The sequence below is a fragment of the Callospermophilus lateralis genome, unplaced genomic scaffold (genome assembly GCF_048772815.1).
Source record: "Callospermophilus lateralis isolate mCalLat2 unplaced genomic scaffold, mCalLat2.hap1 Scaffold_91, whole genome shotgun sequence".
NCBI classification, from domain to species: domain Eukaryota; kingdom Metazoa; phylum Chordata; class Mammalia; order Rodentia; family Sciuridae; genus Callospermophilus; species Callospermophilus lateralis.
In genome coordinates this window covers 1,383,815-1,410,088 of record NW_027517238.1, presented here as the reverse complement: position 1 = coordinate 1,410,088, position 26,274 = coordinate 1,383,815, and the positions used below count along the sequence as shown (strand labels likewise).

The 26,274-nt window shown below is 34.4% G+C and overlaps 1 protein-coding gene across 1 annotated transcript in view; it reads left to right on the top strand.

Annotated features, from left to right (window-relative positions):
• Nucleotides 1–220: 220 nt before the first annotated feature.
• Nucleotides 221–26,274, top strand: part of LOC143386823 (uncharacterized) — a 56,441-nt gene continuing 30,387 nt past the window's right edge. Inside the window, exon 1 of the mRNA XM_077108547.1 lies at nucleotides 221–255. Within this exon, the coding sequence (XP_076964662.1) occupies nucleotides 221–255 (35 nt within the window). The remainder of the gene's footprint in view (nucleotides 256–26,274) is intronic.

Below are 26,274 nucleotides of genomic sequence, written 5' to 3'. Positions count from 1 at the left end.
CTCAAGAGCACTCTTAGCCTTGGGTATTGTGCTCCCTGCTCAGGCAGAAGCTTTGCTGGGAGCTTCCTGCCATCATCACTAGCACTCCAAGAAGAGGGGAAGGATTGTGGAGCAGATCCATATATTTCTCTTTGGTAATTCATCCTGGCTTGGGCAATTGTTAAGATCTGAAGAGGAAAGTTGAGAATACTTCAGAAGTTTGTGGCCTGGATAGCCCGCGATGACAGCCTTTCTGTGCAAGAACAAGGTTCACAAGTGAGTAGACTAGAATGCAGAAAGTTCACCTTTAGACCAGCTTTGTTTGGGATGTGACTGTTCAGATGTTATGTTTTTGTGACTATTCCCCTCTAGAGACTGGTTATTTTCTTTGCTATGACTTTCCAGCATGGATTTTCAGAGGTACCCTTATCAGCTCCTAGAAAAAGTAATTAAAATTCATTTTATACAGTGCAGCTTATTGTGTTTTTTTCTGCCTTCTTTTTCTACTAGGAATTGAGCCCACAGTGGTCAGCCACTGAGCCACATCCCCAACTGTTTTTTTTTCTTTTTTCTTGAGACAGAGTTTTGTTAAGTTGCTTAGAGCCACACTAAATTGCTAAGGCTTGGTTTGAACTTGAATTCCTCCTGCTTCAGGTTTACAAGCCATTGGGATTACAGGTGTGTTCCACCAACCTGGTTGAGCAATCTTTCTTAATGGACAAAAAAACAGTAGATGCTGTTTAAGTGGTTCTTGCTCCTATGATAGTAAAGTGTGAATTTAAATTTCTTTATGCATCTCAAGGAGAACACAATATTGTACAGCAAGTCTAAAAGGGTGGAAGTTATGTGGTTTCTGTAAACTACTTTTCTTGATGTTATCCATGAAACATCAGTGTGTTTAGCAGTTAAATAGAAATTCTTGTCAGAGGACAGTGGAAGGCTGGACTGGCACTACACTGTTACACCAACAGCATCATTTAAAAACAATCATTCTTGGCTGGGGATGTGGCTTCCCTCACATGTTTGAGGCCTTGGGTTTAATACTCAGTTCCACAAACAAATCACTGTTCTACGTTTTCATTAATGAAATACATAGTCATTTTTGGAGGAATGAAGTATAAATTACTTATTTATATATGTCATTTGTTATAACATGACATGAATCATTTACTTATGTAAAAACACTGCTATACTTAAGTTCAGAATTGTCTTGAATATTTAATGTCAGTTTAAACATGGTCAGGATTAATAATAATACTGCTGGTAAGGCCTCTCTATAGATGTCATTTTACTAAGGATCTTGATCTTGCCTAACTTTCCAAGATATAACAATAAAGGCTAGCTGAAAGTCAAAACTTGGATGATAATTTGTTGCACACACCCAGCTCTGCCACTAAGTTGTTTCTCCTCTATGCCAAGGCAGATGGTCAGATTAAGGTGAATTAGAGAAAAATAACTGTACTGAGATTAAATGGGAGTTACTCATGATGGGATAAATCCAATTTCTCTGGCAGGTTTGGTCCTATATGGGGCCCTCTTGTTAAAAGGTTTAAGATATACTCTGTGTTGTCAGTAATGGGAAGTAGCTCAGTGACCTTGGACAATTTATTTAAGGTCAGTTAGGACTCTACCTTTCTAAGATATTCTCCATTGTAGCATTGTTTTGAGGATGAGCACAGCTGCTGCATATAAACTGGTAAGCACAGTGCCAAGCACATTACAAATTACAAGTAGATCTTACTCCATGAAACAGTGTTTTTCTTCATGGTAAAATGCAACAGGAGGGCAGTAATTGACATTGGACATATCATGAGGAACCACAAATTGGATCTTAGCTTCAATGGAACTCAAGCTGTAGCAGATATTATTTCACAATTTTAATTAAAATCAGTATCAGAGGTGAGAAGTAAATTTTCATAATTTTAATTAAAAGTGCTTAATTGTCTTTGCTTTTTTCACCAATTTACTTAAAGCAAACCATTTGCATTTGTAAAACTCCAAAAATCAATAAATAGAAGATACAATAACTGAATACTATGGTTTGTTTCATCTTTTGTTTAGTGGATATTTCTTCTCCATGAAGATGAGAATACTTGGGTATTGTGCTTTCAGAACTCGTGTTCTGCATTCCATGGTTACTGAACACTAAGGATTAGTAGTGTTTAAAGTAGTTATGAATTTGGGTATGATGTGTTTAGAACACATACAGAGGAAACATGTCAGTCAAAATTTACTAAAAGCTTATTGTTCAGCAAAACTCTATCTTTGAGAACACAAAACATGACAGTTCTGAAAAACCTGAAGAAATTAGTTATGATCAGTTATACATGACAGTAGAAAATTCTTAAATTCATTGCATACAAATGGAGCAGATGTTGGGTTCTTTTAGAGAAACAACTTAAAGGACAGTATCATTTCAAGGGAAAAAGATAATGGAAGGTTTACAAATAAATTCCCTTGCTAAGCTGTAAAATGTCTTTTACATTGCGGGAGAGCTATGAATGATTTTATTTGTGATGAATAATTAAGCTTGTATCTTCTATAATATATATTAATTTCCATTATTGGTCCAGTTAACTGAACTCAGTAATGAAGAATATGCTGCTACAGAGTATTATCTTTGATACCAGCTGTTAGAGAATTCACTTAAAACTTCCTATTTGTTATTGATATTAAAAAATTATTTGGGGTCTATCTTTTCACATCGTTTCATATTTCTAAGCCAGAATGACTTCTTAGAGCTGGCAGACTTCATACTCACTGTGTGATGAAGCAATTTGTAATCTTTGTTCTGAGTTCACTTAAGGTATGAGAAATACTTGTAATGTTGGAATTAAGCTGTTAAGATACAGTTCTTCAGTCATATTATCATTGAAATTTATTATTTTAACCTTTAATTAGGAGAGTCACTGTTCTTGGATGTCTGTGGCCTGTTTCCATTGCTATTCTTTCATCATGTGATTTAAGTGTTTCTAAATCTTACAAATTATTCCAAAAAAAAGACATGGAATAACTTTTTATTACGGTACTGTCCATTCTGCATGAAATCCAGCCATTTCAACAGTGGCATACTGAGAGCACATGTGCAGTAAACATTTATTTGAATTAATGAATTGTTTTAGGGCAGCTTGCAAAAGTAATGTTTTCAATATTCAGTGACTGAGCCCTTCAGTACTGGTAATTCAACTAAACATTCTGATTTCATTTGAAGCCAGTAAACAGACAACTGTGCAATCCAGGGAGACCAATTTGTTAACTTTTCTATCCCATAGTAATTTACTTTTTTTAAGAGAGAGAGGGGGGAGAGAAAGAGAGAGAGAGAGAGAGAGAGAGAGAGAGAGAGAGAGAGAGAGAGAGAGAGAGATTTAATATTTATTTTTTAGTTTTTGGTGGACACAATATCTTTATTTTATTTTTATGTGGTGCTGAGGATTGAACCCAGTTCCCCACACATAGCAGGCAAGCGTGTTACCACTTGAGCCACATTCCCAGCCAGTAATTTAGATTTACAATCCTGCTTATGTAGAGTAAATGTCAAAAGAAAAGGTGTATTTGAAGCAGTTAAATGAGTTAGTTTGCTACAGTGAAAGATTTTTAGTATGCTGATGGAAAAGGGACAATTTAAAATTGATATTATAAAATTCAGGTAGCTCTTTTAAAAGACAGATTTATTGAAGTCTAATTGACATCCAATAAACTTCATGTTTAAAGTGTATGATTTAATGAGTTCTGACACATGTGCACACCCAAGAAACCATCATCAAAATAAGGAGAATGAACAGATTCATCACCACCCAAAATTTCCTTGTTCTTCTATCCTCAAGTTGCTCTGTCCCTTTCTTCAGGCAACCACCAACCTACTGATCTGGTATCATGTAGGTTAATTTGCTTATTCTATGGTTTTATGTAAATGAAATCTCTCTCTCTCTCTCTCTCTCTCTCTCTCTCTCTCTCTCTTTTTCTCTCTCTCTCTCTCTCTCTTTGCTCTTTCACTCAGTGTAATTATTTTGAGATTTGTCTCTGTTTCTGATTATATCAGTAGTTTGTTCCTTTAAGTGATCAAAGTATTCCATTGTATGGATATGCCTGTTCACCACTGACAGTCATTTGGGTGTTTCCAGCATTTGGCTCTTAGAACTAAAACCCATCTGAACAACTGTATTACAGATCTTTGTGTGGACTTAGGCTGTCTTTTCTCTTTGGTAAATACACAGAAGTGAAATGAGTAGATCATGTGCTATGTATATTTTTAATTTTTTAAAATGCTAAGCTGTATTCCAAATTGTTGTTTCCTTTACATTCCTACCAGCAGTGAATGAGGAATCAGTTGCTCCAAGTCTCTATCTTAAATATTACTCTGGCAGTCTTTTTAAATTTTAGTCCTTTAAAAGATACATAGTATTATCTCAATGTGATTTTTAAAAAATGTTTTTAGTTGTATATATACACAATTCCTTTATTTTATTTATTTATTTTATGCAGTTCTAAAGACTGAACCCAGTTACTTATATGTGCAAGGCAAGTGCTATGCCACTGAGTCACAACCCCAGCTTCTCATTGTGATTTTAATTTGCATTTTCCTATTGGCTGATTATGATGTTGAGCATATTTTCATGTGTTTCTTTGCCATTCCTTGGTAAAGTATCAAATCTTGTATGTTATTTTTATTGAGGTATTTGTTTTTCTTATTAAGTTTTAAGAGTTCTTTTTGTATTCTAGATACAAATTCTTTATTAGATTTATGATATTTTGTCCCAGTCTGACATGTTTTACATTCCACTAGCAGTGTCTTTCAAAGAACAGATATTCTTAATTTTGATGAAATTCAATTTACAAATTGTTCTTTAATGCACTTTTGGTATCATATCTAAGAACTCTTTGCCTAACCCTAAGTCACAGAAGTTAGCTCCTGTTTCCTTAAGTAGTTATATTGTTTTTAGTTTTACACTTAGGTATATGACCCATTTTGAGTTAATTTCTGTATGTGGTTCAAGGCAAGGGTCAAAATTCATAAGTTTTTGTATATGGGTATTTAGTTCCAGCACCATTTGTTAAAAATGAACATTGTCTCTTTGCAGAATTGCCTTTGTACCATTGCCAAAAATCAGTTTTTTTGTGTACATGGGTCTATTTTGGCCTCTATTTTGTATCATGATCTACTTGTTTATATCAGTACCACATTGTCTGAATTACTTTACCTTTGTAATAGTGTTTCATTCCAGATTTTTTCTTTTGAAAACTTTTTTTTGGACTGCTCTGGGTCCTTTATATATGCATTGGAAGTTTATAATCAGCTTAACTGTTTATACAAAACAGCCTGCTAGGATTCTGAGATATTGAATTTATGAATCAATTGGAGAGAATTGACTTCTTAACATCATTAAGTCTTCCAACAAATGAACATGTTATTTCTTCCCGTTTGTTTAGATTTCCTTTAATTTCTCTCAGCAATCTTTTAAAGTACAAGTCTTGCATATCCCTTTCAAATTTGTCTTAAATATTTGACATTTTTGGTATTATTATAGTATGTTTAAAAAATTCAATATAAAATTTTTCATTGCTAACATAGAACAACAATTCAGTTTTGTATCTAGCTGTTGTATTATCCAGCTTTGCTACACTCACCTTCTAGCAGTAGCTTTTTGGGGGGCATATTTCATCGGATTTTTCTATATAGATAATCTCATCATTTAAAAAATATAGTTTGAATTATTCCTTTATCACTTGAATGTCATTTTTTTTAGTGCCTTATTAATCTAAGCGGAATCTTTGGTATATTGTTGGATGAAATGATGGGAGTTGTCATCCTTGTCTTGTTCCTTATATTAAAAGAAAAACATTCAATCTTGTTTTTATTATGCTTGTTAACTGTAGTTTTTTTATTCCTTTTATCAGAATGAGACTGTTATATTCCTAAGGTTTTTATTGTTGCTGTTTTTGAACTAAGAATGGGTATTGGATTGTTATTATTTGTTTGCAAATATGCTGATGTGCAATGTGTTTTGAATGGCAAACCAGCTTTGCAATATTTGCATAAATCTCATTTAGTCATGATGTATTATTCATTTTATATATTATTATAATTAATTCATTAAAATTTTGCTTGGGAATTGCATGTGGTTGCATACACTTATAATCCCAGCTACTCTGAGGTAGGAGGGTCACAAGTTCAAGCCTAGGCTGGGTAACTCAGTGAGATCCTGTATCAAATTAAAAAGGACTGAGGATGTGGCATTAGCCTAGCCACATTAGAACATTAGCTTAGCATTTGTGAAGCCCTGGGTTCTATCCTTTTTTACAACCACCCACCCCCTCACAATTTTGTATAGGATTTTGCACATATGTTCATGAAGGGTATCCCAACCTCTTGTAATGTCATTGTCTGGCTTTGATTGCAGGTTAATGCTGGCCTCAGAATAAGTTAGGAAGTATTTCCTCCTATTCAGTTTTCTTATAGAATTTGAATATTATTTTTTCCTACATGTTTGTAGGAATTTTCCAGTGAAGCTATCTGAATCTGAAAAAAAAAATTAAGATAAGATTTTCAAGCTACAAATTTTCTTAAATATAAACCTGTGAATATTCAATTCAGGTTTTCATTGTAGGTGAGTTGGTGGTATCTTTCTAGAGAATTTGTTCTCTTCATTTAGGTTGATGGATTTATTGGCATATATCCTTTTCATATCTCTACAAACTATGGTGATATCATCTTTTCTTTCCTGATTTTAGTAATATGTATATTGTCTCTTTTTTTTCTCATTACCCCAAATGGAGGTTTCTACTTTTTTTCTGTCTTCTTAAAGAATAAGTGGTTGGTTTTTGTTTGTTGTTCATTTTTTTTTTGACGGGGGTGGGGGCTTGGGATCAAGACAGGACCTTACACATGATAAGCACACACTGTACTATTGAGTTATACCCCAGCCCAACAACCAGCATTTAATTAGTTTATGTTTCTCTATTGTTTTCTGTTTTTTATTTATTGAAATTTCTGCTCTTTCATCATTACTTCTCTTCCTCATTTGCCCTCTACATGTGATTTAATTATTTCTTTTGCCATATTTTAAATTTTTATACATAAAATATGGTTCTTTGAAGATTATGATTTAAATTGTTTCTTTCATGAGACATAATGATATTGAGGCACAGAGAAGTGTGCTGTAGCTCAGTGGTAGAGTGCTTCCCTCACACATAAGAGGCACTAGGGTTGATCCTTGGCACCACATAAAAATAAATAAATAAAGGTTAAAAGTAAATAAATAAAGATTAAAAAAAGAAACTAGGAGAAACTAATGTCTGAGGTACCTTACTTTGTTGAAATCTGTGGAAAAATTTCTGAGAGCAAATCCTAAGTGTTACTTTTGTTGTCACTTTCTGTTGCTTTTTTTGCAGTGGCATAAATTCAACTCAGGGATGCTCTTCCACTGAACTACATCCCCAGCCCTTTTTATTTTGGGGCAGGTTCTCAGTTGCGGAAGTTGGCCTTGAACTTATGATTCTATTGCCTCTGTTTTCTGAGCAGCTGGCATTATAGGCTTGCACCTGTGTGCCCAGGTTTCTGGTTTTAGTTTGTTTATTTATTTCTTTATTTTTAGATGGACACAATACCTTTAATTTATTTATTTTTATGTGGTGTTTATGTCTACGTGAGAAGAACATGAGTCTCTGAGGACTGGAAGGTAAATAAAATTTGTGATTTCAAAGTGGTTTTCTGGAATTAGTGAAAATAGTAATTAAACCACATCTAATGTAAAGGTTGCATAGCACATTTGAAAGGAACCCTCTTTCATGATTTTTTCGCTCCAGAATATGATGTCAATTAGATACTGCCTTTGCCTTATTGAGAAATTTGCATCCCCATGCAACTTTATTTCTGGCAATGGTGACACTGATTTAGCTCAGTGGTAGACTAGCTTTGTTTTCAACATGTAGTAATATAAATAAATAGGCCCAACATGTTGACCCCAGCTTTATTTTCCAAGAAAATTCTGGCTTAACTGGACAGGATATGTTACATTCCTTAACAAACTGTTTTCTGTTGAAGAAATGCAGTTTAAAAATAATGTTTATAAGAGCAACTTAAGTTACCCTGAAGTGAAGAGTTTTGTGACCCTGCTATAGACCAGATTCTGGAACTCAGAGAAATAAAGATAATTCTTATGAACCATAAAATCTGTGAGAGTTTATGCTTAAGAATTCAATTAGAAATAGTGGACATGAGCCTAATTAACCTAAAGTTTTCATGGCAGAGGATACTTGAGAGTTTGATGTTATCCTGCTGTCAGTCCATAGTCAAGAACTGTACCTGCTCAGGACTCTTTTAGATCTTGTTATAGATCTTCAAAAAAAACTGAAGTTCTAGAGAGAAATGCTATTATCTTTTCAGAGAGAACACACTTTCTTCTCTCAGAGTGTTACCCTGTTCTTCCTTCACATCACTTCTAATAAACTCATTGCCTGCCACTCTGATTGATAAGTTTTGAAAGTTATGTCTTGATTGAAAAAAAAAGTCTGCATTTGAAGGGATTGGTCTTCATTCTACCTCAATTTTTTATACTGTCCCAGCCCTGTATCACTAAAAGATCCTTGCCAGCTAAAGGGCTATCAGAGACTCCCTGGAGTGTCTTAACTTCATTGTTTATACTGCTCTCTAGATGGAGAGACCCAGGGAATTATATTCACTAGACACTCCAAAAGAATTTAGACATGGTGGCTCTTCAAACCTTTTGTCAAGCAGTTATGAAACCCACAAGTAGGACAATATAGGAGGTTACAATGAGGACACATCACACAGGAAAATCTTAAAGGAGGAATTTCAAATTAGATATTGAGATAAGGTGTCTGTACATGGGAAGACAGAGAGCAGTGAAAAATTATTCTTATTTTTTAAACTGTCAAGATACACTTGTCTGCTTTTCTCTCATGTGAAATGCTCACAAAGAGAAACCAAAATCTTTAATCTGACATCCGGTTCTTGGAGAAAAAATAGAAATACTGCATTTATTTGAAATATAAAATAGAGAAAAGAAAACAGTTGACAAGACAAAGAGGGAATGCTGGCATTAAATATGTGAACAGAGCCAAGTGCAATGGTGCACTTGTGTAATCCCAGTATCTTGGAAGGCTGAAGCAGGAGGATCATGAGTTAAATTTTAGCTTCAGCAAAGATGAGGTGTTAAGCAACTCAGTGAGAATCTTTCTCTAAATAAAATGTAAAATAGGGCTTTGGATTTGGCACAGGGGTCCAGTGTGTGAATATATTTTAGAATGACTTGTTATTCAATGTCAGATTACTAATCCACTCACTTTTGACTGGATGCCATTATTCATCCACAAGATACCAACTGGTTTCTTTGTGGAAAATAGCTAGTATCTTACAGACAGTGTGGTGAAGATGTTCCTACACATCCTGTCTTACAAGGTCACAGTGAGGGGGATTCTGTGGCAGGGCTGCACAACCTGGAACCCAGTACCATGGGGAATGTTAAGTGTTTTTTTTTATGATACTCATGAGATAGATAATAGGGCATACAACAATCAATAATAAAAGTACATGTTGCCTGAGATTGCAGGAAAATTCCAAGAATGAGATTAATAATACAATAAGATATGTCCTGAGTTGTATTTTAGTATCTTTGACAATACAAACAATAGTGTTTTTCATAAGAAATTCACAGGGAAAAGATTGCAAATCAAGGTTCCTGAGAAAAGCTTAACAATTTACACTAAGCCCCTCTTTCTAAAGCCACAACCTGTGCAACATACATTCCCTTTACTAACAGAGCCTTTTTTCCCTACACAGGAATTCATGATGAAAATAGGAAACACAGAGTTAATACTAATAGCAAATGAGTTGAAGTGCAGAGCCTGCTCTTTAATTAAAAATTATAAAGACATAAGAATTCATCATTTGATGAAGGATCAAAGAAACTCTTTTAAAAAGCAGTTAAATAGGTCATGTGAAAAAAGAAAATTACTTTGGAAAAAGAGAATAATGTAAAATTTTATATAGATATATTTTAGAGTCAGTTCAGAGGAGTGGGCTTTTAAGTAATAGGCTTTCACTGTCTTAAGTGTGTATTATTAGGACTTTAGTTTAGAAGCAAAAAAGCTTACCAGTAATTATGCATGTGCTTTAAAGTTTAAAGTTAATAGGTCATGATACCCGTAGTCAAGTTGCATAGTCTAGTACTTAGTGATTGAAGTGAAAATGTAAAAGCTTAATCATGATTGGCAAAGGTTACAGGAACATATTTTAAACAATGTGTCAGAAAAGATTGCAACTCTTGAAAATTATATAAATGAAAGTTTTGTTATAATTTTAACTTCATGAATAAATACGTTTTAAAAAAGGTATAAAAATAAAGGCCCCTCTATGGGCATCAGATTCTTCTGAAGGCTACTTGTAATTTGCAACCTGTCATCCTGTCTCCTTTTCTTTTGCTGAGGCCATCAATCCATTTATCTGTAGTCCTGGGACTCTGTAGAGAATAATATCCAATGCCATTCATACTTCAGGACACCTGGATACCTGCTAGGGCTGGACCCTGGAAATAATAATTAAATTTTTCTTCATTTAAATTTGAAGTTGACTCTGTTGATGGGCTGTATTGAATTATAGAAAAAAAAATATATATATAGACATAATGCCTGTGATTTGTGCTAATATTCTCATAGTACCCCATACCAAAGGAAAAACAGACATCATAATTCTATTATTATGCTCAAGGAAAATTGCAAGTAATTTATTTTTTAATTCCTTATTCTCTAGGTTCTGGAATACTGAGAGATCTAGAGACCTGGCACCATTCACCTCTTGTTTATTTTATTAAACTAGAAACATTAAAACTTTATTTTTGCCCCATTTTTTTTTGTAAGGGAGTAAGGACAATCCTGCCCCAGGGAATAATTTATGAGCTGAAGTCTCAAGCTCTTTTCTCATAAGGCTAGAGAACAGAAATATTAAATTAAATTTTAAAGTAATTGTGATATTTAATTTTTATATAATTGCAGTTCTGTCTTGGCTAGATCTAAATATTGGGAGTAAACCATGAAAAAATTTTATCCTGAGGTACTTAATGCAATTCACAGCAATTATAAAAATCATAATCATAATCATAATAAATATTCCTAGGCTGTGGAAAATTCCTGTAATATTGTAACATCAGTTACTTGAAAAGCCATCACAGGAGAATTTGAGACCCTTCCCCAGGACACTGTCTATGTTTCTATCCATCCATCAATCCATTCATCTGTGGTCCTGGAACTCTGTAGAGAAAAATATCCATGGGTCTCCAGTATTTCTTTTTCTACTGGCAATTGAACTCAGGGGCACATGACCACTGAGACCACATTCACAGCCCTATTTCTATTTTATTTAAACACATCATCTCAGTGAGGTTCTTAGTGCCTTGCCATTGCTGAGGCTGGCTTTGAACTCACTGTCCTCCTGCCTCAGCCCCACCAGTTGCTTGGATTATAGGCATGCACCCCTGCTTGTGGTAGATCCCCAGTGTTTGAGCAACAAAAACAGAGCAGATGAAAACCTGTCTTTGTGTCCTTATTAAATTCTGATCTGGATGAAATTTACTATTACTCAAACAGTAGGCCTCCTGTATTAGACAGGCAGTCAGTGTAGATAGGTAAATCGAGTCAGGTTGAATCTAGGAAGCCAATTTTGAGTGAATCTGGGAAGTTGGAGACTGTCCTCTGAGGGATATTATCAAGAACCTGCCCCTGCTCCAACCTGTTGCTGTCCCAGGAATTTCCCCTCTCTACAGAGAGCGCTAAGATTGTTAATGTGTCCTTGTACTCCATCCTGCCCTTCCCCCTAAAACCCACCTATTTTGCAACCTTAGGCCATTCCACCAAGCATTTTTGGGCCTAGACCTGTCCTCAGGAAGGAGAAAGATATGGGGGGAAAGGCAGGAGAACAAAGGAAACCTAGGACATACAAAATGGGCAGAACACCTTGCTTCTTGGGATATCCTATAACCAGCAATGCCCCCCTTATCCCTTCTGGGAGAAGTCCATGTTACCCCTTTCTAATTAATCCCTGCTTTGTATGCTTGCCTCAACATGCTTCTCTAATGTTCAAACTTCAACATGTGGAAAAGTAAGACTTGTCACCAGTAACCAATGGTGTCACTACCAGGCTCAATTTTGCAGGAAGTTCCTGAAGCCCTTTCCAATCTGTCTTTTGGGTGAGAACTGTCCAATCAAGACACAGCCAGTGATGAGGGGACAGACTTCCATAGTCTTCTATTCCTTTTGTTTTTGGAGCCTGCCATTCATTGAATCCATTTCTCTGCTTCCAGTTTTCTGTGCTACACTGGAGCTGAAAAAAATATAAGGGGATCACTAAGCATCCTGAAATCCAGAAAATGGTAAGTGTGTGTTCTTTTTTAAGACTGGGTAGGGAGGCTGTTTGAAATCACTGGGATTGGCAATGTTGGCTGAAAACTCCTCATAATTGTCTCCAGAGTCTTGTGGATAGAGGTTCTCTGCTTGGCAGCTTAGCCTTTAGTTTTCTCTGACTAGTATAGTGGAGCTTAGATGAGTATTTTAGACCTCAAGTCTTTTGTTTCATAATTGTACGAGGTTTTCAGGGCCTTCCTGAATTCCTATGTGGGCATCTGTGTGCCATTAGCTCAGCATGTCCCCAGAATGTGTGGTGAAGACTGGGATAATCATCAGAAGAGGACCCCAACCTTATTAGTTGTGTTCCTGTGTAGGAGAAGCTGTGGCTTTTTTGGGGACCCCTGTTCTTGTTCCTCCTAAGTTTTTATTTTTGTTGTTTATATGTTTGTTTATTTTAGACCATGAATTATTCCCATGGGTGTTTATCTACTGACCCACATTCTCAAACTTTTTCTATATATTTATGTAGAGACAAAATCTCACTGAGTTTCTTAGAACCTCACTAAGTTTCTCAAACTGGTTTTGAACTCAATATCCTCATTCCTCCTGAGCTTTCTAAATGTAGACTCAGAAGTATCTCAAATCCAGAATGGTTATCTGATAGTTTAGCTATTTATTGGTCTGAGATTAAATCCCAAATTTCCAGCTCCCTTCACATTCTCAAAGGCAGGGTTCTTGCTCAACTTGATTGAGAAAAAATAAAATAAAATAGATAGTAAAATTACAAGGCAGCTGTATCATGGACATATTATTTAACCACACCTGAAGGTTAATGGATAGATATGTTAATGAGCACCATTTAAGCCTATTCAAATTATAAAAAAACACTTGAGACTCATTTATGGGAATACCTTCAACCAAATTCTTTTTCCTTGCTTGAACCCATTTGGAAGTCACTGGAAGGAGGATGGGATACATTAAGAACAAACTTGAGCCTATTTGGTAATAAAAATGCCTTTTTCAATACTCATTTTAAATAGATAGTAACCAAAGCACTGCCAAAAAACATATTTAAACTTCGAAACTGACACCCAAAAAAATGGGTTCTTCTGCTAACATGCCCTCTCCCGCATTTTGGGAGTTGTATTTTTTCTTGCTAAAATAAATTATATTCTTTTTAATATTACCTTCCCTGAGAGTTCAGAGATTTTATTCTTCAAAGCTTGTGAGACAACATTCCAGAGAAAATTGGTTAAATGGGAAATTTAGTTTCATCTCAAAACTTCAGTTTCAACATATTTATGTTTTCCCATGTTTTGTTTAAAGGCATGCTTTATTTGTATTTCTTTCTCCAAGAACTGGATGGCAGTTTTAAAAGATTTTGCTTTATCGTTGTGAGACTTTCACATAAGAAAAAAAGCAGGAAAAAAATTAGATGACATTAAAAATAATGACTCTTTTCTTAATAAAATAATATAGTCAATGTGTACCAGTCCCCAGGGACAAAATTGCGACATATGCAGTCAAGGAGAGAAATAAAAAATGTCTAAATGCTTCTGCCCCTTTTAATGCTTTATTCACTCAAATTGCTCAATGCAATTATACTCTATAGGTTCTTACTCAAGAAAATAACTATCCTGAATGCTAGCCACTGTAATAGTGATAATCCATTCATAGAAAAAAATAAAGGTTGATTACTTTAATGCTAAGAAGTCTAGATTAATTTTAGACACTGCAAAAGTAACTTAAACATGACAGGCTAGTGACAGACATTCCCTCTGTGTACTAAGTTTAAATGTCAGAACAAAATTCTTAAGCCTTAGCCTTTTACTCTAGCAGATGCACACTCACTCAGACCATGGTGACCAGGTCCAGAACCAAGGCAGGCTTCTCCTGGCTTGGAGTGGACAACAGGTTGTGGAGAGAACCTATGAAGAAGTTGTGGCTTTCGCCAAAGTTCAGATGAAGTGGTGGAGTTTGAGAGATGAGAAAATCATGCAGAGGATCAGAAGAACAATGACAAGTGATGGGATGTCAGTTCCTCATCAGGCTCTTCAGCTTGAGTGCATGCTAGTTTCTGCTGGCTAAATCCCTGCTCATTAGCTCTATAATTTATGCTAAATTTGGAGGCTTTAACCTCTCTTTCAATTCTTATTAGCTCTCATGGGATTTCTTCATGACATCATTCACTCTGGGGTCAGAAACCTGGTCTAGTAGTCTCCACTCTGATTTTCTTGTCTCTCTCTCTTATCAGGCAAATATAGCCTGCCAGATATTTCCCTCTGTTTATCAAGTTAAGGGGAAGTAACTTTTTTTAGGCCATACTGGAGGACTCTGTGTGTGTGCCTGGTGCCACTTCATGTTTCAAACTGGAGTTTTTAAAATGGAGTTGTTTAAGCTCAGGACTAAGGCCATCCTCACAGTCCCAATTAAAGACTTTTTAAAAATGTAATGGGACCTTAATTGAGGTTTTTCCCTCCATATGTGTAAGACCATTTTATTAAAATGACCTGTAGAAGCATTCCAAACATTTCCAGGAAACATCTTTGTCCTAGTGTGGAGGAAAATAAAGATGGGACTGAACTTGATTTAAACTATAAGGAAGTTTAATCACAAAGGCTAGAGTACATAGTGTATCTGAACATCAAAGGCCATGTGAGAAATCTGGTACATTTTAAAAAATTAGTTATCAATAGACTTTTATTTTATTATTGATAGGTGGATCTGAGGATCCAACCCAGTGCCTCACCCATGCTAGGCAAGCATTATGTTACTGAGCCGAAACTCTAGACATAATCTAATATATTTTTAATAACCTGTTATACATAGACATTAACCAGTAGCCTTAATACATTTTCAATATCTGTTTGGATTGAATTAGTAACCCAGAAATCAGTAAAGCAAAGAATCTAATTTTATCTCCAACTGTGGTTTCAGATATCACAGTGTTTGAGTTAAGATTCTCCTTTGAAGAACTTAACTGTGTGTTGTGTTCTCATTCCAACCTCCCATATTTGCCAGTAATTAGTTTTAGAACAGTCTGACAAAAGGGGTCCACAGATATCAATGTCTCTTAGCCTATTAGGAAAATATCATTATCTGAGTCTTCTCTTCTAGAGATCAGTTTGAACTATAAGTGTGTAGCATCTAAGGGGAGTAGTTGGATGCTGTGAAGCTGGAAGAAATCTTTTGATATTCCTTTTACCTAAAGGGTGTTTTTTGGGGGTGTGCATACCAGGAATTAAACTCAGAGGCACTCCACGACTTAGGCTAATCCCCAGCGCTATTTTACATTTTCTTTGGAAAGAGTTGCTTAGTGCCTTACCATTGCTGAACCTGCTTTGAACTCTCTATCCTCTGCATCAAACTCCCAAGCCCCTGGGTTTAGAGGCATTTCCCACCATGCCTGAGTGGCATTTAATTTTTTTATTAGATACTGTGAATAAAGCTACAATAAAAATGGAATTGCAGTTATTTCTTTGATAAAAGTTTTCCAATTCATTTAGATATATGCCCAGAAATATTATTACTGGATTGTATGGCACTTTTTAGCCAGATTTATTATTATTCTTTTATTTATTTATTTAGTCACTATAGATTAACCCATGGGCACTTTTTCACTGTGCTATACACCAACCTGTACCCCTTTTTTGAGACAGCATCTCACTCATTTCATTAAAACCTTGCCAAACCTTTATCTTGAACTTGAGATTTTCCCTTACTCCTGAGCCACTGGAGCATAGGCATGTGCAGCCTTGCTTTGCTACCCAAAATTATTATTAGTGGATTATATGTCATTTTTATGTTGAGCTTTGGAAGAACCTTAACACTTTTTTCAAAAAATATATTTCTTAATTTTTAAATTTTCAATAATATTTTCACTTGTATATGTACACTGGCATAATTGTAATCTTTCAGAAATTGTTCACCTTAGTTGGTTTGGCACTGGGAGATAAACCCAGGAGTGCTAACCACAGAGCCACATCCCCAGTCCTTTTTATGTTTTATTTTGAGACCATGTGGAGAAAACAGGAGCCACTTCAATGAAACTAAAAATGTGTCTGATCCCAACAAAGCAATTTTTTTAAACTATAGCATTTATTTTATTTTGAATGTACATACTCTTTTCACCTATTTTTCTGGTTTCACCAGCATGGATGAACATATCTGTAGCCTTATGCTATCATATAACTACATATTATCAGGATCAGAAACACAGTATTTTATATAGGCTTTGCTACTGTTTGAGGAGTATCATATATATTAAATAAACACTTTACACAAAAATAATAGCAATTTATATAGTTTCTCTAATTCAAGAGAAATTGTTTCTTGTCCTCATCAATTCTGTGTAATATTTTTTGGCATCAGATATTAGCTTGCATCTTTTTAATTTGTTAAGATGTTAAGAGGTTTTAATTTTTTAATATTTCTCCTACCATAAGTGTCATTTTTTATTAAATATTCTTAACTTTTATGTGAGCCCATGAGTCTCACACTTCTCTTTATACCTTTTCTTAAAATTATGTTACTATTTAGTTATGGCTGGACATAATACCTTTATGTTATTTATTTTTTGTTATGTGGTGTTGAGGACAGAACCAAGGACCTCACATTTGCCAGGTGAGTGATCTGCTCCTGATCCAGAAATCCAGCCCATCTTTGTACCAATTAATGAAAAAAAGTTTTTTTTCTTAATGTTGCCCAATTTATACTTTTTTAAACATATTTCTGTAACTTTCTGAAAATAAAAAACTGCTCTGTTTTGTGGTTCTTGAGATTTAAACCAAAGTTGCCATTACACTCATCAACATCCCCAGACACTTTTAAAAAATCTTATATAGAGACATGTTGTTGGCAAGTGGCCCAGCTAACCTTGAAATTTTAACCTTTCTGTCTTAGTCTTCCAAATAGATGGCATTAGAGGTAAGTACTGTGACATTTTCAATATAAATCCCTTTTATTCATGCTGGGCATTGAATGCAGGGGCAACTGATAAATGAATCACATTCCCAGGATCATTTTATATATTATGTAGTGACAGGGTCTCACTGAGATTTTTAGTGACTCTTTTTATTGTGACTGGCATTGAACTCACAATCCTCCTGCCTCAATCTTCAGAGTTTTGGAATTGTAGGCTTGTGCCACCACACCTAGGATAAGTTCCTTGTTATAGTAACTTTTGACAGATATATATGGGCTATTGAATCTAGGGGTGGCATACCCTTAAGCCACAGCCATTTACCCAGGCAATTCAATATTTTATTTTTAGGCAGAAACTTCGTCATGGTGTTCATGGCCTTCCTGTGTTGACAAGGCTTTCTTTGAACTTTTGGTTCTTCAGCCTCTACCTTTCAAGTCATTGAGCTTATTTGTATAATACCATCCACAGCTCTATTTTATTTTTATATTGAAGTATATAATACTTCTAAAAATGAGTTTTGTCTGGTTTTAAGAAAGCATATAATATAGTTTTCCCCCAAAATACTTTCTTGTCCCAATGATTTTTTTGGAAAGAATGTCATATTTCTATTTCTGCAAAACACTTCAAACTTTCTCCAAATTTTAAGTTTCTTGTTGTTTGTTTTGTTTTGTTTCATTTTCTTTTTCTTAATAAATGTTCTGTGTTTCTTACACACATCTATTTATTCATATTATTATAAGGTATGCAATTATTTCTATAAGTTCATGGGATTTCGCCATGACATTATTTACCCTGGTGTCAGAAACTTTGGGTCTTGTGGTCTCCACTCTGATTTTCTTGTCTCTCTCTCTTATCAGGAAAGTATAGCCTGCCAGATATTTCCCTCTGTTTATCAAGTTAAGGGGAAGTAACTATTATTTAGGCCATACTGTAGGACTATATTGGTGTGCCTGGTGCCACTGCATGTTTCAAACTGGAGTTTTAAAAATGGATTTTTTTAAGCTCAGGGCTAAGGCCATTCTCACAGTCCCAATTAAAGACTTTTAAAAATGTAATGGGACCTTAGTTGAGGTTTTCCCCTCCATAATTGTAAGACCACTTTATTAAAATGACCTGTAGAAGCATTCCAAACATATCCAGGAAACATGTTATTTTCCTAGTGGAGGAAAATAAAGATGGGACTGGACTTGATTTAAATTATAAGGAAGTTTAATCACAAAGACTAGAGTACATAGTGAATCTGAACATCAAAAGCCATGTGACAAACCTGGTACAATTACAAAAAAATTAGTTATCAATAGACTTTTATTTTACTTATTGATATGTGGATCTGAAGATCCAACCCAGTGCCTCACCCATTCGAGGCAAGCATTCTGTTACTCCAGCCCTAATGTGATACATTTTTAATAATCTGTTTTATACAGACATTAACCAGTAGCCTTAGTACTTTTTCAATATCTGTTTGGATTAAATTAATAACCCAGAAATCAGTGAAGGAAACAATCTAGTTTTATTTCCAACTGTGTTTTCAGATATCACAGTGTCTGAGTTAAGATATCCCCTTTGAAGAACTTAACTGTGTGTTGTGTTCTCATTCCAATCTCCCATATTTGCCCAGTCCTTTGTTTTACAACAGTCTGACATAAGGTGTCCACAGATATCAATGACTCTTATCCTATTTAGAAAATATCATTATCTGAGTCTTGTCTTCTAGAGATCAGTTTGAACTATAAGTGTGTGGCATCTAAGGGGAGTAGCTGGATACTGTGAAGCTGAAAGAAATCTTTTGATATTCCTTTCATCTAAAAAGATGTTTTTTGTGAGGTGCAAACCAGGAATTAAACTCAGAGGCACTCCACGACTTAGGCTCATCCCCTGCCCTATATTACCTTTTTTTATTTTTTTTGGAAAGAGTTGCTTAGTGCCTTACCATTGCTGAGGCTGCTTTGAACTCCCCATCCTCTGCCTCAAACTCCCAAGCCCCTGGGATTAGAGGCATTTCCCACCATGCCTGAGTGGCATTTAATTTTTTTATTAGATACTGTGAATAAAGCTGTAATAAAAATGGAATTGCAGTTATTTTTTTGAGAAATGTTTTCCAATTCATTTAGATGTATGCCCAGAAATATTATTACTGGATTGTATGGCACTTTTTAGTCAGATTAATTATTATAATTTTTATTTATTGAGTCGCTATAGATTAACCCATGGGCACCTTTTCACTGTGCTATACAAAAACCTTTACCCCTTTTTTGAGACAGCATTTCACTCATTTGGTTACAACCTTGCCAAATTGCTGAGACTGGTCTTGAACCTGAGATTTTCCCTTCTTATACTCCTGAGCCACTCGAACATAGGCATGTGCAGCCTTGCTTTACTACCCAAAATTATTATTAGTGGATTATATGTCATTTTTATGTTGAGCTTTGGAAGAACCTTAACACTTTTTTCAAAAAATATATTTCTTAATTTTTAAATTTTCACTAATATTTTTACTTGTATATGTACACTGGCATAATTGTAATCTTTCAGAAATTGTTCACCTTAGTTGGTTTGGCACTGGGAGATAAACCCAGGAGTGCTAACCACAGAGCCACATCCCCAGTCCTTTTTATGTTTTATTTTGAGACAATGTGAAGAAAACAGGAGCCACTTCAATGAAACTAAAAATGTGTCTGATCCCAACAAAGCAATTTTTTTTCAAACTATAGCATTTATTTCATTTTGAATGTACCTACTCTTTTCACCTATTTTTCTGGTTTCACCAGCATGGATGAAAATATCTGTAGCCTTATGCTATCATTTAACTACATATTATCAGGATCAGAAACACAGTATTTTATATAGGCTTTGCTACTGTTTGAGGAGTATCATATATATTAAATAAACACTTTCCACACAATAATAGCAATTTATATAGTTTCTCTAATTCAAGAGAAATTGTTTCTTGTCCTCATCAATACTGTGTAATTTTTTTTGGCATCAGATGTTAGCTTGCATCTTTTTAATTTGTTAAGATGTTATGAGGTTTTAATTTTTGAACATTTCTCCTACCATAAGTGTCATTTTTTTATTAAATATTCTTAACTTTGATGTGAGCTCATGAGTTCTCCCCCTTCTCTTTATACCTTTTCTTAAAATCATGTTATTATTAAGTTGTGGCTGGACATAATACCCTTATGTTGTTTATTTATTTGTTGTTGAGGATGGAGCCAAGGGCCTCACATGTGCCAGGTGAGTGATCTGCTCCTGATTCAGAACTCCAGCCCATCTTTGTACCACTTAATGAAAATTTTTTCTTCCTTAATGTTGCCCAGTTTATAGGTTTTTTTAAACATATTTATGTAACATTCTGAAAATAAATAACTGGTCTGTTTTGTGGTTCTTGAGATTTAAATCAAAGTTGCCATTACACTCATCAACATCCCCAGGCATTTAAAAAAAAAATCTTATATAGAAACAAGTTTTTGGCAAGTGGCCAAGCTAACCTTGAAATTTTAATCTTTATGCCTTAGTCTTCCAAATAGATGGCATTAGAGGCAAGTATTATGACATTAGGAATATAAAACCCTTTTTTTCATGCTGGGCATTGAATGTAGGGGCAACTGACAAATGAGTCACATTCCCAGGATTATTTTATATATTATGTAGTGACAGGGTCTCACTGAGCATTTTAGTGACTCTTTTAATTGTGGCTGGCATTGAACTCACAATCCTCCTGCCTCAGTCTTCAGAGTTTTGGAATTGCAGGCATGTGCCACCACACCTAGCATAAATTCCTTGTTATAGTAACTTTTGTCAGATACATATGGGTTATTGAATCTAAGGGTGGTATACCCTTAAGCCACAGCCATATACCCAGGCCATTCAATATTTTATTTTGAGGCAGAAACTTCGTCATGGTGTTCATGGCCTTCCTATGTTGACAAGGCTTTCTTTGAACTTTTGGTTCTTCAGCCTCTACCTCCCAAGTCATTGAGATAATTTGTGTAATACCATCCACAGCTGTATTTTATTTTTATATTGAAATGTATACTATTTCTGAAAATGAGTTTCTTCTGGTATTAAGAAAGCATATAATATATGGGGCTGGGGATGTGGCTCAAGTGGTAGCACGCTCGCCTTGCATGCGTGCAGCCCAGGTTCGATCCTCAGCACCACATACAAACAAAGATGTTGTGTCTGCCGAAAACTAAAAAATAAATATTAAAAAAATTCTCTCTCCCTCTCTCTCTCTCTCACTCTCTCTTAAAAAAAAAAGAAAGCATATAATATAGTTTTCCCCCAAAATAATTTCTTGTCCCAATGATTTTTTGGGAAAGAATGTCATATTTCTATTTCTGCAAAACACTTCACACTTTCTCTAAATTTCAAATTATTGTTGTTTGTTTTGTTTTGTTTCATTTCCTTTTTCTTAATAAAGGTTCTATGTTAGTTACTCACATCTATTTATTCATATTATTATACGGTATGTACTTATTTCCATAAGTTCATATTGTGCAACCATGTGTGGTAAAATTCATCTATTGTTCAGTGATATACTTCAAGTAAATATAATATGTAGCCTGAACATTTTGCAATACAAAATTCTAGATGTCAGTATTCACTATGACATATAAAAAATAAATAAGATAAATTTTTGAAAAAAGTTTAAAAAGTTTAGAGTTTATTTATTGTAATATATACCTATTATTAAATGAGGCATATTTGGTTCAGGTACATATATATTACTATTATATACAATTAATATTTTATTGCTACATCTCAAATTAATCATATCTCTTTCAATTTAATTTGTCTTATGGAAGCACCCATACATGACACTCTATGCAAATGGACATTTTTTTGTGATGTGGAAATTTTGTTTTTGCTTGTATATTCTGCCCTTTAGTCTCCTTTTTATGAAATTGTCATTTCAAAATTATTCATTTTCCTGAATTTTTGACCTTTTATTTTAACTAGTGAAGTCTGTAGATTGTCTTTTTATTCTCAGCTTTAGGTGCATCTTATTATATAAAGTTTTAATGTTCTGAAATTGACCTCTAATATTCTGTAAAATTTACTTCCAATTCTGAGCACTCTGGACAATTGATGTCTGAATGAAAAAAAATTTCAAAATTATTCATGCAAAAAGCAGGAAACGGATGGATCAGAATGTAAGACTGGTGGATGCTAAGTATGTAGGTGACATTATTTTTTTAAAAGTATTGGTGGAGGGGCTGGGCTCAGCTCCAGATTTCTGGACATAAGTGCATAAGAGGCCCTCTGCTTGATCATCAGCACCACATAAAAATAAATAAATAAAATAAAGTTATTGTGTCCAACTACAACTGAAAATAAACACATCAAAATTGTGAAATATATGGGGGTAGGGAGAAAAAGATCAATGAAAAAAAAACTAGAGCAGCAGAAGGGTTCAGATGCAACAAGTCTATAATTGCATCATGAGGTTAGAGGGGTAGTGTTCTTGGAAGCAGAAATAAAATTTGGGAAGAAAGAAAAAGGTAACTGATGCACTATTCCCAAGTGAGGGAGCCAGTTGAGTGGGTTCTGTTTTTAACTCTTCCCATCTATATGTGGAATTGATAGTTCATGAGGTATGCCTCAGTATGTAGTCGAACACCATATCGAAGTACCTTTACACTTTTTCAAGGCTACAAGCTCTCTTTTACAATTGCATTCACATTAAATCTTTGTACTTTTTAGTTACTCATTCATTTATTCACTTATTTATTTGTTTCTTTATTTACCACTTTTTCTTGTCATTGTGTTTACATTACTAGTGATTATATAATGGTATAAATATCCCGAATGTTAACTTCTTCAATGTTGGTTTATGTGTTTATGTATATACTTATTATTTGAACAATTTCCCCCTTGCCAAGCCTGATTTATATTATATCTTAATCTTGTTTTATAAATACTTGATAAAAACAAATTATTTTAAGCACCTGAAGGATCTATCTCCTGAACATAATTCCAATCACAAATTAAAGTGGGCATCTGGGTCAGTTTAAAGCTGTGTGAAATCTTTTCTTTGTTCCTATTTACACATTACAGTAGGACTCCTCTCTCACTTGTATATGTTTGAGAACATACTAATTTCTCAATGCAGCATTTAATAAATATAGATGAGTTTTCATCAACAAACCCACTATTGTTTTTTAATTGTTTATATCCTTGACCCTGAAAATTTCACTGATTACCCCCTCACCTCTCTCTCTCTCTCTCTGTCTCTCTCTCTCTCTCTCTCTCTCTCTCTCTCTCTCTTTCTCTCTCTCTCTCTCTCTCTCTCTCTCTCTCTCTCTCTTTCTGTCTCATATTACAGATTGAACCCAGGAATGCTTTTCTGCTAAGAAACATCCTTAGCCCTTTATAAAATGTTTTATATAGAAAAAGGGTTTTGTGGGGTTTCTTAGAGCCTCACTAAGTTGCTGAGGATGGCTGGCTTTGAACTAGCGATCTTTCACCCACAACCTCAGAAGACTCTAGAATTATAGGAATGCACAATGCACACAGCTTTTGATACTCTCTTTAAAATAATCAGTCACAACTCTAATAATTGAAATTGCATTTACATCACTCTTTTCTAATGCAGTAATATATGATCATCTAAAATATTTTTTTAAACAAATGTATTAGATGACTATTATTTTATTCCCAGAGTTTATTCTGTTACCTCTTTAGGATTGATAAATGGTCTTCTTTCTCTTCTCTTTTCTTCTCAGATATGTGTGGTCTCTTGTTATCAAATGGGTCTATGATAAGTGTGTTGAAAATTATGATTCTAAACCTATCATGAATCCCAACATTTCCAAGAGTATTGAGAGCAGAAAAAGAACAATATTCATAATTAATGAATCACTTTCAGTGGAAGCATAATACCAGTGTCCAAGGTGTAATGCAATCAAGATGCTTCAGTGGTAAGGTGGTGTCAGAACACCACCCTAGGGATTTGGGGACCTCTAAAGCACCATGTCCATATCAGAATCTTTTATTCACCTTTTAAATACAGTTATTGCTGCTTCCATATAAAATAAAACACTATGTGTATAAAAAAGGTGAATGAGAATTAAATCCTCTGGAGGCACCAAGGTTGATCTTTAATTCTAGTGGATAATTAGAAAACTAAGAAAGACCTTGCAATAGCCCCATCTTTTCCAATGACATGGAATAGAACATTTAGATGTACTAAACTGAAGTGACAAAAATGCATTTCATGGAGGTGGTATCAAAGAAATTTTAATGGCAGAACCCTGGAATTGTTAGATAAAAATACACACACACACACACACACACACACACACACACACACACATATATATATATATATATATATATATATATATATATATATATATATATATATATATATATACAGTTATACAGAGAAAAAGATAAATGATAAGCTCATAAATGCAAGGGTAAATTCAGTGTACATGAGTTGTATGTACAAGGTAATGATAATAGCATGAGTTGTATGTACAGGGTAATGATGGAACTTAAAAAATCAAGAAAATAGTAATTGAGGTGATTCAGAACTATAATTGTGGGGAATAATAATAAAAATTTAATAAAAATAGATACTGTTATATCCCTTTGGGTATGCCTCTTTCCTCTGCTGTTCATCGGAATTTGATTCTCTCAAATAAGCTTAGGTGGGTATTTTGTCAGCTAAGTCTTGGAATGCCCAGTCCTGAACTCACTTTTGTTGCTTTTTAAAAACTTATTCTCATCTGCAGTGGCACAAACCCACTTCACTCATTTTGTTCAACAAACTGACTTTTTTACATCTTTGCAAAAAATGTTTGCAATAGTCAGTCTATAGGAGGGTCTTCCATATCATATAATATGGTTCTCAGACCCTGTGGGAATTGAGGGTAGTTCCCTGCTGTTTTACTATCATCTTCCCTGTGAGAAGGCTTATCTATCTTTTGTATCCCACCAACTCAGAAGAGAAGTATTTGTGGTCACAAGCTAAAGAACACTAGAAGCTATAAGATTTGATAAAATGAAAGAAATAATTTTCTCTTAGACTTTTATAGGCAGTATGGCTATTTCATCAACTTGATAAAAATTGATATACTCATAGTCATTCACACTATGAAAGTCTTGTATTTAAATAATCCATAATTGTAAGAAATAATTTCTGGTTATTTCATTCCTATAAGTGAGTTAATTTTTTAGCTATATTAAAATCAGAAATTACTGAAAATTAAATCTATGTATTCAAATTTCCATCATGATAATGTGATCAGAATTAAATAGGAATTAAAAGAACATTGAACAAAGATGCTTTAAAACATGATTGAAACTTCCCTGCCTTTTCTGAGTGTAAGAATCAGGTTGATAAAGCAATGTCAAATTTCTGAATAGTATGTAAGTTTATTTGTGATTCATTTTTTCAGTACTAGTTTCCAGGGCTGAGGATATAGCTCAGTTGGTAGAGTGCTTTCCTTGCATGCATAAGGCCCTGAATTCAATCCCTAGCACATAAACACTCAAAGAGAGAGAGAGAGAGAGAGAGAGAGAGAGAGAGAGAGAGAGAGAGAGAGAGAGAGACCTGTTCCTTTGTGATGTAACTTATTGGTGGTCTTTGCTAAACCATTCTCTTCATGTTAGATACTCACATGTTCTCTTTGCTTTTAGTTCCTTTTGATAATTTCTGCCTTAACTATTATTTTCTTATGAACCTAATAGGGATACATTTTATTATTTGAAACTAAGAAAACTGCTTTTCAAAAAGGAGGTTTTCTACTGTTTTATATATATATATATATATATATATATATTCTGATCATTCTAGTTTTATATTTTGGAGATTGGCTGTTTTATTTTCAGGTTTTTAACCTACTCAATTTTAACTTGGTCAATTTGTTTGCTAGTTTCCTATCATTTGTTTCATCAAGTGAATGTAGTTTGATCAGTTTATTGTCCCATTCTCTATTTTTTTACATCATTGATATTGGTTTCTTCAAAGTTTCCCATCAATCTCTCTGATTGGTGGTGGGAAT